Genomic DNA, 20,556 nt, shown 5'->3' with positions numbered 1-20,556 from the left:
CGCTATTTAAACAATCAACGTCAACTTAATATTTGCCTTTTGTGTCCCTTTAAGCGTCTGGCTTATGAGCACCTGATCCGGCCTAAGCTTGAATATGCTTCTATTATATGGGACCCGTACACCAACTTTAATATTAACGCGCTTGAAAAAAATCCAGCGAAAGGCTGTGCGATTTACTTTTTCTTTCTACGGCTACCAGTTTTGCATTACGTCATTTATGGAATCTCATCAGGTCTTTTCTTTGCAGTCCCGGCGCAAAGATCAGCGTTTAAAGTTTTTATATTCTTTGCTTAATCGGAAGCCCAGACTTAACCCAGCTCCATACTTATCTCCACTTGCATCACGGTTCACTCGTCATACTCATCCGCTTTTTATAACTCCTTATTTTGCCAGAACAAATGTATTTAAATTCTCATTCTTTCCGCAAACAACTACAGAATGGAATAACCTGCCACCTGACCAACTATTGTCAAGTACTGCAGATTGGGCAAGTTGGTGCATTACAATATTGTCACGGGGTCGTGAGATCGACGAAGGCAGCAGTCAGCACATCGGAGATGAAACTCTTTATTTGGCCGAACTTGTGGCCGGGAAACTGAAAGTCAAACTACAGCAATACACTGATAGCGGCGAACAGAGCGTCGACCCTCGATCAACTGACAAGTGGTGAAGTGCGTCAGCATTTATACATGTGACGTCGAATATTCCAGTCTTATCACTGGTGGTCGCACAAGCTCTGGAATAATCTAGGCTGTTCGCGGCCTGCGCGCAATCTTAAGAAAACGATCTACAATAATCGCGAAGCTTCTCGAACAATGAGGCGCGGTTTGCGCCAAGCGTTGCTGACAGTCTTTGTGGGTGAAAACCGAATGCAGCAAAATAAAACATGAAGCGGGCGTGGCATTGCCCCCCTCTGAAAAAGCATCGTCCCAATGCTTGTGACAGAACATAGAAAAACAAGTGCATACACAAATAAATTACAACAAGCAATAAGTACAAGCAAAATTACAATAATAAAGCAAAAGGTACAGTCCTAAGGTTCACTAATGCGCATAAAACTGCTTAAGGTGCACGACATGGACGACTTCAGATCGTGCACGGCGCCTTTGAGAGCTCATAATGCCGTCCGGGATAACCTCGTTGTCTAGAGCGCCGAGACGTCGAAGCACCTTGTATGGCCCGAAGTATCGCCGAAGAAGCTTCTCGCTAAGTCCCCGACGGCGTATCGGCGTCCAAACCCACGCACGGTCAACAGGTTGGTATTCCATGTGGCATCGTCGAAGATTATAGTGGCGGCTGTCGACCCTCTGCTGGTTCTTGATGCGCAGGTGGGCGAGCTGTCAAGCTTCTTCGGCGCGTTGCAAATAGGCAACGACGTCGAGATTGTCTTCGTCAGTGGCTGTTGGCAGCATTGCGCCGAGCGTCGTTGCTGGGCTCCTTCCGTAGACCAACGTGTAAGGCGTCACCTGCGTCGTTTCTTGCACAGCGGTGTTGTATGCGAATGTCACGTACGGAAGGATGGCATCCCACGTCTTGTGCTCGACGTCAACGTACATGGCCAGCATGTCAGCGATGGTCTTATTTAGCCGCTCGGTGAGGCCATTGGTCTGAGGGTGGTAGGCAGTGGTCCGGCGGTGGCTTCTCTGGCTGTACCTCAAGATCGCCTGAGTTAGCTCCGCAGTAAACGCCGTACCTCTGTCGGTGATGAGGACCTCTGGGGCGCCATGACGCAGAACGATGTCTTCAATGAAGAACTTCGCTACCTCGGCAGCACTGCCTCTAGGTAGGGCCCTTGTTTCGGTGTAGCGGGTCAGCTAGTCGGTAGCTACGATGATCCACTTATTACCACTAGTCGACGTTGGGAATGGTCCCAGGAGGTCCATCCCGATCTGCTGGAACGGTCGCCGAGGTGGCTCGATCGGCTGAAGAAAGCCTGCTGGTCTTGTTGGCGGTGTCTTACGTCGCTGACAGTCACGGCGTGTCCTTACGTAGCGAGAGACATCGGCGGCAAAGTGCGGCCAGTAGTACTTTTCCTGTATTCTTGCCAGCATTCGGGAAACACCGAGGTGTCCTGCTGTCGGGTTGTCGTGCAGGGCCTGGAGGACTTCTGGTTGCAATTCTGAAGGCACCATGAGAAGGTACTTGGCTCGATGTGGTGAGAAGTTCTTCTTTTGGAGAACGCCGTTGTCTAAGAAAAACGATGCAAGTGCTCACTTGAGCGCTTTCGGAACGACGGCGTACTTGCCCTCGAGGTCTCTGAGTTCCATAAGGCCTCTGAGTTCCGGGTCGGATCGCTGTTGTTCAGCGAAGTCATCGGCACTTATGGATCCCAAGAAGTAGTCATCATCCTGGTCGTCTTGCAGAGGCGGGTCCACGGGGCCACGAGACAGGCAGTCGGCGTCAGAGTGTTTTCTTCCGGACTTGTAAATGACAGTGATGTCGAATTCTTGAAGTCTCAAGCTCCATCGTGCGAGACGACCTGAAGCGTCCTTCAAGTTAACTAGCCAACACAGGTCGTGGTGGTCGCTAACAACTTTGAAGGGCCTGCCGTAAAGGTAGGGGTGAAACTTTGGTGTAGCCCAGATTATGGCAAGGCACTGCTTTTCTGTCGTAGGATAGTTGGCTGCCACCTTTTATAGCGACCGGCTAGCATAGCTGATCACCCTTTCCAATCCGTCAGTCCTCTGCACAAGAACGGCGCCGAGTCCTGCATTGCTTACGTTGGTGTGCACTTCTGTTTGGGCGTATTCGTCAAAATGCGCGAGTAACGGAGGCGTCTGCAGGCGTCGTTTTAGTTCTTAAAATGCTTCCTCCTGCGGCGTTTCCCACTTGAACTCGACGTCAGTCCTGGTAAAGTTAGTAAGTGGCTCAGTGATGCGGGCAAAGTTTTTGACGAACCGCCTGTAATATGCGCACAGGCCGAGAAATTGACGCACGGCCTTCTTGTCGGCAGGTGGCGGGAATGTAGCGATGGCGACTGTCTTCTGCGTGTCAGGGCGTACTCCGGACTTGCTTATCATGTGTCCCAAGAACAAGAGCTCCTCGTACGCAAAGCGACACTTTTCTGGCTTCAGGGTGCGTCCGGAGCTCTTTATTGCTTGAAGTACAGCTTCAAGCCGCCGTAGGTGTTCGTCGAAGTTTGAGGCAAACACAACGACGTCGTCCAAGTACATGAGGCAAGTCTGCCACTTCAAGCCAACCAGTACTGTATCCATGACACATTGGAAAGTCGCGGGTGCCGAGCAAAGACAAAAGGGCATGACCTTGAACTCGAACAGGCCGTCTGATGTTATGAAGGCAATCTTTTCTCGGTCTCTCTCGTTGACTTCGATTTGCCAGTAGCAGGTCTTGAGGTCCATCGACGAAAAGTACTTGGCGTTGTGGAGTCGATCTAGGGCGTCGTCTATTCGTGGGAGAGGGTACACGTACTTCTTCGTGACCTTGTTCAGGCGACGATAGTCGACGCAAAAACGTAGGGTTCCATCCTTCTTCCTCGCTAGCACCACAGGTGACGCCCACGGACTCTTGGATGGCTGGATGATGTCGTCGCGTAGCATTTCGTCAGCCTGTTTCTTGACGGCCTCGCGTTCTCGTGTCGAAACTCGGTGCGGGCTCTGACGGATTGGTCGGGCACTTTCTTCTGTTATTATGCGATGTTTCGCGACTGGGGTCTGTCGAATTCTTGACGACGACGAGAAGCAGTCCTTGAATTGTAGGAACAGGCCTTTTAGCTGGTCTTGCGTGTGCTTTGGGAGGCTCAGGTTGACTTCGAAATCTGGTTGGGTTCGTCGATCCGTCGAAGCAGGTTTGGTAGCATCGAAGAGGGCGAAAGCATTGCTGGCATCCACGAATTCGTGGATGTAGGCGACCGTCGTACCAATGTTGAGGCGCCTATATTCGTGGCTGAAGTTTGTCAGCACTACCTTTGTTTTGCCATCATGCAGCTCGGCTATGCCTCTTGCGATGCAAATCTGACTGTTCAGAAGTAGGTGCTGATCGCCCTCGATGACACCTTCAGGGTCTGCGGGTTCTTCGGTGCCGACGGAAATGATGATGCTGGAGAGAGGCGGAATGGTGATGTGCTGTTCTATCATATTCAATACGGGGTTTTTTGGCGTCGAGTGGGGCGGCAGCGCTTTTTCTGAGGTCAGTGTTATTGACTCAGATCGATGACGGCGCCGTGGTGGCTTAGGAAGTCCATCACAAGTATCACATCCCTGGAGCAATGGTGTAAGATTACAAAGCTCGCAGGATAAGTCCGGTTATTGATGGTGGCTCTTGCGGTGCAGACTCCAGCCGGAGTTATTAGATGGCCCTCAGCGGTCCGGATTTCGGGGCCTTGCCAAGCGGTCCTAACTGTCTTCAATCTTGTGGCGAATGGTCCACTGATGACAGAATAGTCGGCTCCAGTGTCGACGAGAGCGGTGACGTTGTGGCCGTCGAATAGTACGTCGAGGCCACTAATCCGTCGTCTTGCGTTGCGGTTAAATCACGGCGTCGGGCCACAGCTAGGTCGGCTTGTCCCGCTGCTTCTACGTCGTGTCGACAGGCCTTCTTCAGGGACCAAGGTTTCGTCATCAGGGCTTCGTCTGCTTCGCATCGTGTTCTGCAGCTCTCGTCGCATTGTGGTCGGCGGCGGCCGACACGGAGGATCTTCGGCATTTCATCGTACAGCAACCGCACCTCCATCAGTTGCTGCCCTTAGTTTCCTGGATACGGGCTAGGCGACTGGCTCCGGTTTGGGCCAGTGTGCTGCCGACAGTGCGGTGACATGTAGCGGCCGGGCGACGGCGAGCGGGAAGGTCGTCGCTCTTGCCACTGTGTTTCGTTGAGGTAGTCGTCGGTGTTGCGAGACCGTTCGCCTGGCTGCGGGCGCGGCGCGTTGACGGCGAATCCGCGTAGCCCCATCTGTCAGTACTGGCAGCGGCGGTACGTATGGCCGGCCTCCCTGCAGTGGTAGCAGAGCGGGCGGTTATCAGGGGCGTGCCAAACGTCGGTTTTTCGGGGGATGTAGCTTTGGCCTGCAGGCGAGCGGGATGGTGTCGGAGGTGGCGGCGGTATCTGGCGGCGGAACTGCGACGGCGCAGGGCGTTGGTGATTGTGCGGAGTGGCGACAGCATGGCGTGAAACGGCAGCATACTTCATAGCTTCCGGCTCGGGTTGCGGCGGTGCAGCAACTCCCAGCGAATGCTGAAGTTCCTTGCGAACGACGTCGGCTATGGAATGCAGGAAACATCTTTCGGAGCTCTTCGCACACGACCGCCCTTATCGTCTCACGCAAGTCGTCGGAGCCCAGAGCATGTGCTTCCCCGTAGTTCGTCGTCAGCATGCGGCGGTTGTATTGCCTCGTACGCATTTCTTGGGCCTTTTCAATTGTTGTGGCCTCTGAACTGAACTCCGTGACTGTCTTGGGCGGGTTGCGTACAAGTCCGGCAAAAAGCTCTCGCTTCACTCCCCGCATAAGGAAACGAAGCTTTCTTTCTTCGGACATAGCGGGGTCAGCGTGCCGGTACAATCGGGTCATTTCTTCGGTGTACATCCCGATGCTTTCGTTCGGGAGCTGTACACGGGTCTCCAACAGGGTTTCGGTTCTTTCCTTGTGGACGCCGCCGCCGAAGGTGTCCAGAAATGTGGCGCGAAAAAGGTCCCACGTCGTCAGCGTGGCTTCTCTGTTCTCAAACCATGTCCGAGTGGTGTCTTCTAAGGCGAAATACACGTGCCGCAGTTTGTCTTCACTTGTCCAATTGTTGAAAACGGCGACCCGGTCGTACCTTTTCAGCCAGCTCTCCGGATCTTCTAGCGATGACCCGTGGAAGGTTGGCGGCTGCCGGGGCTGATGTAGCCGGATCGATGTTGGAGCTACTGGGGGGGTCATCGTTACAGTCGAGGTCACAGCGTTAGGTTGCCTGGCGTTGCCGGGAAGAGGTCCGTACTCTGGCTTGAGTCCTAGCTGCCAGCGGCTAGTTCGACAGTCTGGGATGTCGTGTAGTTCTTCTTCTTGACTACTTGGATCCCGACTGCGTGTGAGCGTCCGGAACATGGACGAACCAGCACCTCCACCAGATGTCACGGGGTCGTGACGTCGACGAAGGCAGCAGTCAGCACGTCTGAGATGAACTCTTTATTTGGCTGAACTTGTGGCTGGGAAACTGAAAGTCAAACTTCAGCAATACACTGATAGCGGCGAACAGAGCGTCGACCGTCGATCACCTGACAAGTGGTGAAGTGCGTCGGCATTAATACATGTGACGTCGAATATTCCAGTCTTATCACTGGTGGTCGCGCAAGCTCTGGAATAATCTAGGCTGTTCGCGGCCTGTGCACAATCTTAACAAAACGATCTACAATAATCGCGAAGCTTCTCGAACAATGAGGCGCGGTTTGTGCTGAGCGTTGCTGACAGTCTTTGTGTGGGCGAAAACTGAATACAGCAAAATAAAACATGAACAAGGGCGTGGCAATATCGTACTGGTATAGCGCAGCTCAGTTTGAGCATGAAAGAAAGAGGCAACAGCGGAGAAGAAAACACAGGCAACAGCGCTCATCCTGTTGCCTGTGTTTCCTTTTCCGCTGTTGCCTCTTTTTTTCATGCTCAAACTGAGCTGCGCTATACCAGTATGATATTGCAACTATTGTCCTTAGCACAGTTAACACTTTCATGACCGCACCTATTCTTATCGATAGTATGTTATCGATGACTTCAAGTTCAAGTTTTGGCACTCTCTGAGCGGTTCTGGACAGCCAACGCAATACAAAGGGTAAAATAACATGTTTTTTATCAGTTTTGTTTCTGAGTTTCTTTTTTCCACTGCGGGGAGATTTTTAAAGCTTGTTCGCAGTTGGGTAGGTGAGCGCTCGTTGTTTCAGACTTCGCGTCGACGCCGCTGGCGGGTGCTCCACAGAAACGGCGAATTTCGACGGATTCCGGTTAATCTGAGCAGGAATCTCTGGATGATGGTAGCAACACGGATACGGAAGACGACTTCAATTTGCCAGGCTTCAGTACGGACGGTGAAAGTGAGTCAAACCTCTCCAGAACGTGAGCAGCTATCCGCCAGTAAGTTTTGTCTTCTCCTCGGGTCGTTTTATCGCTGCTGTGCGTCTATGTAAACGTATCAGGTGTGTACTAAAAATAACAGCTCTTATCTGCAAGGTGTTAACTTCATTCGGGCGGGAGCATTTGGCGCTGGCTGCAGAAAGCGCAGTTCTCTCCGCGAAGACGGCGCAGAGTGGACTTTGACCCAACGCTTCGTTGTGCCGCACGGTGGCGTCTTCATGTTGTTTTTCACCGCACAAGTCATTGGAGAGATATGCAACCACACAGATAAGTGTGCATACTTTCGAAAAGCCAATTTACAGTGATAGGGATGGATCCTGAAGGGAGGCCACTGAAGAGGAGTTGTGCAAGTTTGCCGGACTTCTGGTGTATAAGGGAATCATCCAAGCTCCGCACCTGCATTGCCGTGGGAGTCAATGACACGTATTTCCAGGCCTTCGTCCACTGTCAGTGATGCCACGGAAAAGGTTGAAGGCTTCTTGAGTGTCTCTGATCTGAAGAAGACGACCGTCGCATCCCACGAGAAGCTTCGCCACGTGTCTTCTCTATTGCAACACATGAACGATTCTTGTACGCTATTTTTTAACCCCGTTGGAACCTTTCAGTGGATGAGAAAGTGTTGAAATCTGAAAGTCCGTATGGCATTCAGCAGTATATGAGGGAGAAAGAGGTCAAATGAGGGCACAATTATGGATTTTTGCAGATTTGGAACAGGCTAAACTGTTCATTTCAACGAATACACAGGAAAATTGAAAAATACCAGAACTGCAAACTATGCTAGGAAAGTTCAGAAAAAAATCACAGCATATCCATGGGGTGAATGATGATGAGTGGGGCGAAGATCCGAAGGGAATCATCGGTAAACCATGAAACTCTTCCGTGAAATTCGCCCAGTACATGATATAAAAAGTGTGAAACACCGTGTATATATTAAACATCAAACTTTTATTGTACTGTTGGTTTACGTGGTCCCTTCATTATCACCGCTTTGTGATCAGTGATATGCAGGGAAAGTGTCCGCTCCCAAGTGAAAGAGAAAGCGCACCAAGAGCAAGCGCGACTCCGAGCGAAAGAGAAAGCGCGCCAAGAGCGACCGCGTTCCCCGCTCACCCTGTGAGAATTAACGGCAAGGCTAGAGGGAAGACACGACACGCGTAGCGTTCTTCTTCGCGTTCCACGACGCAAGGTCAGTAGCATGCCCAACAAAAGCCAACGGAAGGCGATCGTGCGAGTGCTCTGGCTTCGCGAACAATGCACGACGTTTACTGCACATAAAGTGTCCCAAAACCAAACAACTTGCTCAAGGTGTGCTTTGCGTTTTTCGTAGAAATAATTTCTTTATCATGTACATTAAGACGAAAAGTTGAAAGCTCACTAGAGTATATCGCCCGCAAAGTATGTCTTTTAGTGTGATTAAATCAAGGAACACTACGAGATTGTCTTGTAAATTATGATATCTAGTGAATTGCTCATCTAGTGAGCAATTCATTAAACTAGAGCTGGCTACATTGATACTACTACTACTACTACAGAGGAGGGAACGACCCACACCCTAAGGAGCTTCTCCCCTAAAAAATTTTTTTTTTCCCGTAACATGCGCACCCAGCCTTTGTTTCACTGCGTCAATAAACTGCATCGCGCGGTGGCATGATAGGCACTAGTGCCTATATTTTTGTATTTATGTAAATAATCTTTGTCCTTACAGAGCTTATATTTCCACTATTATTATACGAGGGCTTTGCGTTGAAAACGTATATTTCAATTTTTTTTATGTTTACCCTTTGCAGAGTAGCATTGATGTTTTTATGAATATTTTTTTCTTTTATGCATTTTTCTTTGTTTCATAATTTTTTTGTTATATTCGAAATAAATCCATTGTTTGGAATTACGTTTGGAATGACCAATTCTTCCTCTATCATTTGATACCCTACACTTTAGCATCAATTATTTTCTGTGACAGGAAAAAAATATTTTCTGGACTAGCAAAAACAACCGAGTTTTCTGCGGTCACGAAAGTGTTAAGTGCCTCCTCCTAGGTTACTCTGTAAACAGTCTCTTTTTCCAGTTTAATTAGTATTGGTTCTATTTCATTCACTTGATGATTTGTTGCACTGTCATTGTATTCACAATCGGTTATTTGTATTGCCTTTACACCGCCTGTATTACCTGCATTTCTTCTTTCGGATTCTGTTGGTATTATGGCTTGTTATCCAGCTTTGTTGTGCAAAGTTTTGATGCTTTTGTATTCTCACTCCTGCTTGGGCCATGTGGCCTGAAGTATTTCTGTAAGCAAATAAAAATAAATACTGTAATGTTGTTCCTTCCCGACATGAAGCCTGTGTAGGGTCTTTTTGCAAAGCAGTTTCAAGCACCGGCATGCTCTGAGGTAGAATACTGGGCTTCCACGCAGAGGGAACGTACCAAAAGCATGGCCTCTGAGATTAGAAGCAAAACTGCTAGCCGGCCTAGTTGGAACGAATTCATTGTAGTACTTGCGCGAAAACAAACGGGGACGAAGAAAGGAGACACACGGACAAGCGCAATCTAACAACTGATTTATTTTTGAAAAAAGCGTTTGCTTAAAAGCCCAACGTGATCTGCGCGCTTCCGCCAGAGAGCACACACCATCCGCGCATATAACAATTGCACTTGTCCGTGTGTCTCCTTTCTTCGTCCCCGTTTGTTTTCACGCAAGTACTACAATGAACTCTGAGATTACATGCAGCGGCAGGCTTACCACTGCGTCCCAATCTTAGAGGCCATGGAAAAAAACGCACCCAGTCTCTCACCCATCTTGTAGCAAAGTGCTACAAGATGACATGTTAGCTTTTGCCACTCGCCACACACCATTATCATTGTCGTTAAGCGACACGACGTACCGCTGCTTTTCTAGTTTTTTTGGTATCCTCCTTGCCCAGCGCCATTTGGCCTTTGTTATCCGGTGCGTTGTTAGGGAGTGTGTGGACTGCCTGCAGAGTCTGTTGTGTTGCGTGCACTGTGTCAATCTAGCATCGTGTGGCAGACTGCGTGCTTTTCAACGTGAACAAATGAAAGCAATGGGCAAGCACAGACGGTCCTACAAGGCTTTAAACTTCAAGTGGCAAAATATGCTTAGGAACAGGGTAAATGAGAGGCTGGGTGCAAGTTCGACGTCGATGAAAAGTGTGTTCGCTGCTGGTGTATGCCAATGCAAGACCTTGCCTGAGGCCACCCAAACTCGGAAGGCTTTCCATGGGAAACAGTGCAAGTTCCCAAAACTTGAAGAGGACCTCGTTGCGGTCATCTTTAGAGGGCACCTAACTGACCGAGTGAAGACTCGGCTGGCCAACTGCTGAACGGACTTGGCCATGATTCCTGGAGGCTTGACTAGCGTGTTGCAACCGCTCGACGTTTGCGTAAACCAGCCGTTCAAGACAGAATTTCGGAGTTGCTACACCGAGTGGATGGCCTTGGGCAACCGCGAAACTGACTGAAGCGAGCGTCTCTTCAGCAAGTGTGCATTTGGATGATGGACGCGTGGCATTTGTTTTCAGTGGAGACCATCGCAAAGAGCTTTAAGGTCATGGGGCTAACAAATGCGATAGACGACACAGGGACGATCAGCTCTGGGAGCGCGCCAATGAGGTGAACTCATTTGACAGTGGTGAGAGGGCCGATGAGCTGAGCTTGTCCGACAGTGATTAGGCATTGAATAGTGAGATAAAATGTTCATATTTGTCACCAGTTTTTGAATTATCCAACACAGTAGGCGCAGTGGCACTACAAGGTGTTTATGTGTAGCTATAGGCCTGATTCATGTATAACCCGCACCTGAGCAAGATTTGATGAAAAAGAGTGTGGCTTATACACGAGTATATACAGTAAGCTAGAAGAAATTAAAGTGGACGAAAAGATAACTTGCTGCCAGCAGGGACCAAACGTGCAACCTTCGAATAACGCATCCAATGCTCTACCAATTGAGCTACGGCGGCAGTCACTCTCTCCCATCCACATTATCGGGTATATCTGTGCATTTAAACCTGGTAGTGTTAATCAGCGCCTTCCGTAGCCATGGCGGCAAGTGTAGAACACTCTTTTTTCTGCCTGCTGGCATCACGTAGCACGTGATCTTTTTTTACAGGTTGGCGGCTGACCAATACTCCTTCTTTTTAAGCAGTTATCTTTTTGACCACTTTAATTTCTTCTCACTTATATCGCAATTACAGTATAACCTCATCACAACGGATCTGTTTACAACAGACATTCAGATATTACATACCAGTTTGCGGCGTGATGCCGACCTCCGTATTCGTTCCATTGATTGAGCTTCGTTTACAACAGATTCTGGTACAACGGACATTCGGATATAATTGACTAAAATGTCAGGCCAGCAAGGTGGTCAGGACTCCTTTAGAGCGAACTTTTTACCACAGACATACCAAATTCAATAACTTCCGACTTCAAACATCGCTTAGCATACTTTCGGGACGGGAACAGCGCACCACGGATATTGACATACCGATTTAAGAACGAAGGCTGCCTATCTCCAGTCTGTCAATGATCAGCTATGTCTAGCTGTAGCGACAAAAAATCGGCACGCACGAGCTCTGTGTTGCGTTTTGATTATGCCACCGCTTCTCCGAGCGGTCGCTGCGCAGTGAGTTTGGCCGGGGGGTCCGCTGCCGATGCACAAAATACCCATCTGCAGTTCTGAGGAGCTGGCGGGCGATGCGATTCGTTGCTTGCAATGAAGGACATTGTGGCTTCTTCGTTTTCGCATGTCCGCTAGCGCAATGTTCTTGCCCGCAAAGTTCGGATTTGTCTCGTACATCGGCACTGTGAGCGGAGTTAGGCCTAGCCATGACATCGAGTAGAAAGCTTGGTTGCGATGTGCGTGGCTGCTGCGCCCGATGTTTTAAAGTACGTCATGCTTGATTGCAAGTACAAAGAGTTGTCCCATGGTGGTCTTCGTCATAAGCTCTGAAGTGCTGATAAGAACCTCTAGCGGGTCCAACGAGTCAATGCTATTACAGTCGCACATCTACGATGTCCTATGCACGTCTACGCACGTCTGCGATATTCGCGACGAGTGCGGCACGCTATCGTAATCTGATGATTGAGTGATCCGCTTGCAGCTGCCAAGCTAAAGCGTTCTAAATTATCATCGACACGTGAACACAGAACGAGTGCAAACGCGTCACTAAGTAGCGTAATTTTTGACAGCCACGACATCACGACGCACAAACAGCATACAACGATCCCGAAGCGAGCATCATGTCAGAAGCAGCCAATCGAAGGCCTTGAATTGAACTTCAAGCATGTGCTTTTTGTACGCTTGTTACTGAATGGAGGAGCTAGCTGAAATGGAGAACTTGAACACGGAGAAATGCTCTTTACGACAAGCCCAAAATGGTGGCACCCGGTTGCGCCGTTGCCGAGCTATAATGTGAAAAACGCTTTTTTTTTTTTTTTGCTATTTCCACAATTTTCGCCAAGTCGGCAGACGCAAAAAAAAAATTTTATAGCACTTCCTGTAGTTTTCAGTAAAGATATTTTGGAATCAGATAGAAAATGGGCTACAGAAACTGAAAACGCGATTTTCCAGAAATCGCTTTTTTTTTTGTCCCCCGTTAAAAATGAACCATGTTTGTGACCCATAATTCTCTCCGGTTATAACAGACCCATTCAGTGTTTACATAAAAGTATGTTGTAACAGTACTTGTATTTTACACTCCCTTTACAACAGACCAATATCCTCTTCACTATGAAGGTCTGTTGTAATGATGTTATACTGTACTACAAATAACATTCCCTAAACTTTCCTTGGCTTGATTGTCTGTTAGTTCGTGACATTTGGGAGGGTATTTTTCACAAATTTTGAGGTCTGTGGTTTACATTCTCTGGGTGCGGTCGTTGACTTGGTAGTTTTTTGATGTAGTCGATATTTTGCCTGACAGGGGTTCGGATGGGGGCAATAACTGGGTGATGTGCGATGGCTCGGGAAATTACAATAGATGCTCTGCTATCCTCTTCTAGTTTTAAATAATAAAACGTGTATTATTATTATTATTAGAGTGTGTTAGAATATGCAAATACTGTCAAGTAAGTTAGCTGCATGTACTGGTATTTTTTTAGTGCTTGTTTCATTTAACCTGTTAAATAATAATGTCCTATCAGCATCAAATGAATGCAATATTTTTTGTCATGGTGTAGGCAGTTGGTGGCATTTAGTGACTTAGTGGCACTTCACAGCAGAGAATGCTGGCTGTGTTCTGGACATTTATGGTGAACCTCTTTCAGGTTCAGTGTATTAATGCTTTTTGCCTGTTAGAAAGCACTTTAAATGCTGTCACATTTGTTGTCACTCATTTTGTACCACCATAATAAAGGTTATCCTCAAGTTAATTTGCTTACACTTTTTTTCTACAATGCACTACGATAAACAGCTGGATACAAGTAACGAAACGAGAATAATATATACTGTGTTAAATGGTACATACTATACTAGTCGTTGGCTCTGGCATTTTATAGAATGGCTGTGAAAACAAAGCTAGTACATTACAGTCCTTATTCAGAAACTATGGCCACCTTGCCACTGCTTTGATTGATTATTATTGAAGTGAAAAATGTCTTGCAGAAAGAGACTCATGCATCAGTTAATGTGTGTTTCACGTGTTTCTTTGCAGAAGGCTTGTCCAAATTTCCAGCCTATGAACGTGTGGCCCTGAAGCATCGTGAGTACTTTCACGTTGTCATCAGTCAGTCTCCCCGTGAGTGGCAAGATTGTAGTATAACCACATGTTATGTTGTCTTGTGCAAATGGTTGCGCAAGGCCCAGGAGGGGAAAAACTAACTAACTTTGTTTGAAGAAGGCCCTTTTTATACAAGACTTTGATTACGAATAAGATTAGTTCATGTTTACCTGTGCACTATGAATCCAGGGGTGAGACAGCTGCGCATATTGCGCATTTTTGATACGATTCCGTTTTCCTGCGCCAAGCTGCTCCAAAAGCATAAAAATTGCAAAAATTGCGCCGAACTGCGCCGAAACGGCCCCACAATCAAGAATTTTCAAGCCCGCGTCACTTTCAGCGTGGGAAAACGTAACTTTAGAAGCAGCGCCAGGGATACGTTCGCAGAACACGTTAACGCGCCCAAGCGTGTCCTTTTACGCGCCTTTGTAATAGAGGCTTCCATAGTGCTGTGATAATCGCCTCTGAGCGGTTGTAAATATGTGTAGTGTCCGAGCGGTAACGACGTAGTGTCCGAGGGGTAAGGTTTCGCGGCGCTCGCGACGCATTTTTAAAGGCGGTCCCTCACGAGGTGGCAGCGAACGGTGGCGCAGCGCGCTTTTGTCATCACCTATTAAAAGCGTGCGGTACACTTGACGCTACGCCACCCGCGCAGCCGAGCAGATGGCTGAAGGCGCTTTATTTTAGGCAGTTTTCGAATAGCGTACGCTAAGTTAGCGTTAGCGTTTGCGGCCCGCTATTTCCGTCACTTAACGGGAGCCCGCAAGCGGTTAGCGTACGACGCATGCGCAGTTGTGCGAAAAGCCAACGCAAAGCTTTGCGTACGCTATTCGAAAGCTTCCTGAGGGTTCGCCCTTCAGGGAGGGCAAATATTAATCGCAGCGCCCCTCCTTCCGATTAAGTCAAAGTATGGGCGGTATCGACTTGCCCCCCCCCCCCCTTCGTGCGCACGCCTATGGGGGTGGTCATACTGGCGCGTTCGTCGGTGGCCATACCGCTTTTGTTCTTTCCTGATGTTACGCGCGAAGGCGTCGCCGCAATCGCGTGCTAGTCGGAATCATTCATTGACCGTTCAAAGACGTACTGCTATGTGTGCAATCAGTTTTTATTGCGATAGCAATTATATGGACAGTCTCGAGGGGTTCTTGCCGTCGCCGTCATGTCCTTCCGGTATGAAGTCCAAATTGATAAGATCCCCCCGCGAATTGTATGTTCTACAGCGGGTAAAAGCACGTGAGCAGAGGCGACGTACGCAGCCGAAGCAAACGAGCCGGCCCATTGCCGTCGCTCGGAGGCTGCATGCGATAACATCACCCCGCTCGGAAGGCCTGCCGTCGAAGCAGACAGGAAACGCCCCGCCCGTTTTTAACAAGCCTTAAAAGACACGAAGACGCGAGGGGGGGGGGGGGTAGTGTCGCGCGAGGAGCAACTTTGAACTTTGCGCGGTCGCGATCACTGGCGCGCGCGCGCGCGCTATCTCGAAAGCCATCACAGCGGGGCGGGCGGCTCGTATACGCTTCTACGTGCTGCGCTCTCAAAGCGAAGTGACTATGCGGAGAACATGGCTCCCTGGAGCGGCCGTATTTTCTTACACCATCGTTTTATAGTTACGCGAGATCGGATACAAAACAGTTAGCTGCCAGCCTTACTTCGTGTAACACTACAATTTGTTGCTATCGCATTCATTGCTTCGCCCTTGCGGTGAAACTGTGACTTTTTTTTATTATTTGAAAAGTGTGATATTTTTTCTTTTCTTATTTTCAAATGTAAAGTGAACCTACCTGGAAAAACTTTTTTTTTAATCTATTTCATATGTTGTTACCAGGGTTATATAAATTACGTGGTTTGTAAAAAGGTAGTGTAGTTCATACCTGGCAATAATCTGTTAAAAAAAGCTTTCTCCAAAGGCTCTTTGAATGTTATGTGTATTCTAAGCCGATTAAAATATGTGCTTGTTCCTCCAAGTTACTACAAATTTGTGTTTTCAAGCTCCAAAAATGACATAATAAATGCCGCTAACTGCTCCCAAACAAGGTTCTCCTGCTCCTAAATTGAAATTTTGCTGCTCCCAAAACTGCTCCCAAATCGATTTCAGCCGTCTCACCCCTGATCACCTCGCGCTTCGTATGCTCCATGTGCGAGTGAAAGTGCGCGAGCGCTGCCGACGAACGGGGCTTAAGCAGAGATGAAACGAGCTGACCGTCTCGTTCGCGCGATGGGCACATGGAGATAGGAGCCGGCGCGTTGGGAAGGTGGGGGGAGGGGGCTGCGTGTGTCCGACAGGAAGTGCGTACTTTGTACCAGCGGGCGTGGTCGCGTGCACCGCGGTATCTTTAGTGGGGATCAGCAGACGGCTCATACCTTTGTAGGTGTTGTGCTCTAATTGCAAAACTTCCGTTTAAGCCATAGCAGTGGCATATCCCGGGGGGGGGGGGGGGGGCGGTAGCGGCGATCGTCCACCTCCTTTGTCAGGCTGCTTGTCGAGTTTGCCCCCTTTGTCAGGTTGCTTTGCCTGCCACTGTCCAAAAGGGGTAAAGAGAATCTTGTCCCTGCTCTCTACCTCTCATTGCTCTACCCTTTCCTGCTTCCCTATGCACATTTCCAACGAAGGCTTCTTAGGCACCGCCATAATCCCCTCCGGGCTGTTGTAAATATGCGTGACCCACCAAAATGCACTGCTGAGTGTTGGCTTCAGCCTTTTTACCCCCCCCCCCCCATTATGTACCTGAATCCGCCCCTGAGCCATAGATCATACATAGGGCACTTCTCTTAGTGCAGCGGCTGCATTTCCTGAAGGAGTGAGCTGCTAGCCTATATTCATATAAAATTCCTCTTTGTTGCTATCGGATTTACTATTTTGCTCTCGCGGTGAAACTGTGACTCTTTTTTTCTAACGTGGGATGGTTTTCGGTGTTGTGCGTTCGTGGAGAGCAACATGATAGCAAAGAGCCATGATAGCAAAGGCGTTGCATTGCTCTGGGCAACGCGCGAGGATTTGACAACAACCCGCAGCAGCAGAACAAGCGCAATTCCACAGTGCATTAAACCCGCATTTGTTTCGTCTTTACATGTGACACTCTGGCAAGGCATCTAACTGTGATTGCTGCATCTCAGGCTCAACAAAATTGATTTTTTTTCACACAAAAAATTTAAAAAAAGTTTTTTCGTGTTGCCATATTAGTTGAGCATTCTTGTGGCATTTTCAGTTTAAGATTAATCCTTCAGTAACTATGCCTTGCATGAAAGGTCGAATTTCAGTTTAACGAAGTTTCGATATAACGAAGTGAGTTGCCGCTTTTACCAACTTCGCTATATTGAGGTTTATCTGTTCTATGTACTATTCAAATGGGATTAAGTCGTTTTCATTTTCTAATATGCGTATTAGAGAGTGACATCACCGAGCGACATGGTGTCTACCCATCTTGACATAAAGCAAAGTTCTGTTTCACTCAGGGAATTTCAGCAAAAACACTCGGGGAAAACCTGGAAAACTCAGGGAATTTAGAATGGTCAACTCGGTAGACACCCTGAAATACGTATTTGATAGGCAGAGTTCCAGGAGTCGATAAATTTCGTCCACACTCAATGGAGTTCTCTCGTTCAGATCACTGTCGCTTTCTAGGGCGTCCCGGGTCACGGCGACTGCCAGTTGCATCGGTATGCTGGTGAACAGAGACACCACATCAAACGATACCAGGCACTCGTCGTTCCCCAGTCACAGGTTTGATGTTAGTCCGACGAAGTCATCCGCGTTGCACACATGAGACGTGGTCTTTCCGGTCAGGGGTGAAATTATCCGGTGCAGGTACGTGGATAGTGATCGCATAGGTGAGCGCGAGAAGTCTACTATTGGGCGCAGGGGGACTCCAGATTTGTGAATTTTCGGGAGGCCGTAGAACGCTGGGGCTGACCCGTTTCTGCATATTAGTTGCAGGTAAAGGTAGTGAAAGTTTTGGTTTGTCCCGGAATATTTCTGCCAGTGTTTTGGTCAATACCTGTTGTGTTCCTGTGGTGGGATCCTTTTTTAGCTTCTCGTAGTCTACAGAGCTTAACAATGTTGATACTTTCTCCTCGTAGTTGCGTGTGTTCAGGAGAACGGTGGAGTTGCCCTTTTCTGCTGGTAGGATTACTATGGTTGTGTCTTTTCGCAGGTTTCTTAGTGCGCTCATTTCACCTGGAGACAGGTTTCTCTCTTTCGTGCGGTTTTTTGTCGAGCTGATAATGCCAATTGCTTTGAGTCTCACTTGATCTCTAACACTGGCTTCTAGGTTTCTGATGCCGTTTTCCAGTGCGGCGACCATCTTCGGAATGGGGGGTTTGTCCGTGGTAACACTGAATTTTTGACCTTTAGAGAGTACTGAAGTTTCTTCGGCTGTGAGACCCCTTGTCGATAGGTTGGTTACAAGATGCTGGACAATCATTTCTTGTTTTTTTGTTTTGTTGGCAAGAACGGCGAGTTTCTTCTCCTGTGATGCACGGTGTTTTGCAGCTTCTGAGGAGGCGGTAGCTTTTGCAAACGATTCTATTGAAGAGGGAAGATTCAGTACCTGGTGTTCCAGTTGCTGTCGGTCGAAGAACTCGTCCACTTCTTTCCTTCGGAGCACATCGTGGCACTCATGTATCCGAGCGGTCACCAGTCTTTGCTCGGCCTTGTAGATGATTTCCCGACCTTCCGGGGTATTCACAGGGCGGCGTAGCCGGAGGCTTTGTGGCACGATGTTGTTTTCCTTGCAATTCCTGGTGAATTCCAGATGAGTCTTGAAGGTGGATATTCCTTTCATGGACTTTATGTAGTTTTTGGCAAGTTGCGCTACCTCTAGTCCAAAGTCAGTACGTATAGACTTAAAGCTGAACATTTTGACAGATTTGCCTGTCTGGTTGGGTTAATTAATTAAGACTTTCAAAAGGCTCCAACCAAAAAAAAATGGGTTTAATTCCCGATGTTTCGGAATCAACTTGATTCCTTCCTCAGGGGGAGTGACAACGGCGGTGTCGAGGTGCAACTCTTAACTTCTCTTTCGAACCAGCTGGGGAGAACAACAGATGTAATCGTGGCCGGGGAGCAATAAACGAGCGAGTAACAAGCGGTGACCCTTTGAGAGATTAGAAACCAAACAGCCATCAGCTTTGCGGGCGCAAGAAGCGAAAACCAACCTAAGGGTGAAACCGAAACCAGCCGGACCGCGTGTGCGCGTTCTGATGCGCAATTGAAAGCCGCCGCACCGCTTTGGAAAGCAAAAAAAAAAAAAAAAAAAGACGGAGAGACATCGGTGCATTAAAAAATTCAACATATTCCCAAAGCCTGGCAGCACATTCCAAGCAAGAGAAATGATTGAAAAAGGCACGCGTTTTAAAAATAAACGCTATGCCATACATGTACGACGAAAACCCTTTGGTACCAGGAAGCTTCTGCCGTACATGTACGGCAAAAACCCTCAAGGGGTTAAGGATCTCGAAGGTTATGTTTGTTGGCTACAGGTAATGGTTGCCTTTTGGCTTTAACCAGTCAAGTATCCATTGAACGGCTACCATGGCCGAACAGCAGGCCAAGCCAAGCCAAGATTTGAGTCAGCTCGGTGCAGCATTTGAGGTGAATAACAGCGCGCATGAGTACGACACGGATCCTAACTTGGACAAAGAGAGTGTTGTGTAGGGCAGGAGCGCGGCGTAACCCGCGGCGGGCCGACGGAGAGGCCGAACGACGGGAGGGCGCGCGGAGTGACGACGCAGAGACCAAGCTTCGGCGAGACTGACGGGAGACTGCTCTCCCGCGTTTATTGCAGGCGGTTTTAAGGAGAGAAAAGAAAGGCTATTGGTCAGCGAGGCACGTGTCACATGACCGGCATGACCACGCCGGATTGGTGGTAGCACAGAGGCATGGCAGAGACCCAGCTCCCCCCAGTAGCATGAATAGAAAGCACAACAGCACTGGTGTCTCAGCATGGCACCAGGGTTCGCACGACACAACATCGTCCCGCCCTGGGAAGAATTGTATCCTTATACAATTGTAACTGTGGTACATCAGGAACCACTAAAAAATTCACATTCAAGTTCCCCTAAAGATGGCACCTGCAATACGCAGAAGTTCAGTCCTAGATGTACATATTACAACCTATGTTACACACACAAAAAAAAGTCACTTCACCACGCCAACACAAGTGCCAGCTTGCACTATGCACGAAAAGTTCCACACGAACGCACTAGACCTCTGCGGCTATACTGCGGGCCTCTAAGGCAGTATAGCCCCAGAAGATGCGGACTACTTTAGTCTGTGATGTAGTCCTTCAAGTGGGCTGGGGGCTTGCGCGTCCGCTGTGGGCGACGTGTCCCAGGCCCTGCAGGAAGACTTTGAGAGTTGCGGCTGTCGGGAGCCGACTTTGAAGACCTGTCCCAATCTCTCCAAGAACTTGGTGGATTGCGGCTGCCGTGAGCCGATTCTGAAGACCCAGTCGCATTACTTCCCTCCCCCGTGTTGGAATTCGGTGCATTTACTGCAGGTGAGGAGGAATATCCAGGACTTTCCTCCTGAAGTCCCAACGGGTGATACTGGGTCGCAGGCAATTGAAGCTGCGCTTCCGCAGATGTAGAGTCCCACTGGACAGCAGGGCCACCGCGAATGGCCTGCGCAGGGAACACCTGGTTGCTGATGCGCAATCTTGAATGCGGCCGCCGACCGCGGCCGTCGTCGTCCTGGAGCCGTCGGCGTCCTGCTGCCGTAGCGCCAGAGGCAGCCGACACAGCTTGGCAGACAGTGGCACGATGTGCTGC

General features: G+C 48.8%; 1 protein-coding gene across 1 annotated transcript in view; it reads left to right on the top strand.

Moving 5' to 3' along the window:
- The window catches only part of LOC119394522 (tight junction protein ZO-1), a 521,713-nt gene that overhangs the window by 321,742 nt on the left and 179,415 nt on the right, over positions 1-20,556 (top strand). The window contains exon 12 of the mRNA XM_049416099.1: positions 13,723-13,770. Within this exon, the coding sequence (XP_049272056.1) occupies positions 13,723-13,770 (48 nt within the window). The remainder of the gene's footprint in view (positions 1-13,722; positions 13,771-20,556) is intronic.

The sequence above is a fragment of the Rhipicephalus sanguineus genome, chromosome 5, assembly GCF_013339695.2.
Source record: "Rhipicephalus sanguineus isolate Rsan-2018 chromosome 5, BIME_Rsan_1.4, whole genome shotgun sequence".
Lineage (NCBI taxonomy): Eukaryota > Metazoa > Arthropoda > Arachnida > Ixodida > Ixodidae > Rhipicephalus > Rhipicephalus sanguineus.
Note: the sequence above shows the minus strand (reverse complement) of the source record. Positions and strands in the feature narration are given on the sequence as shown.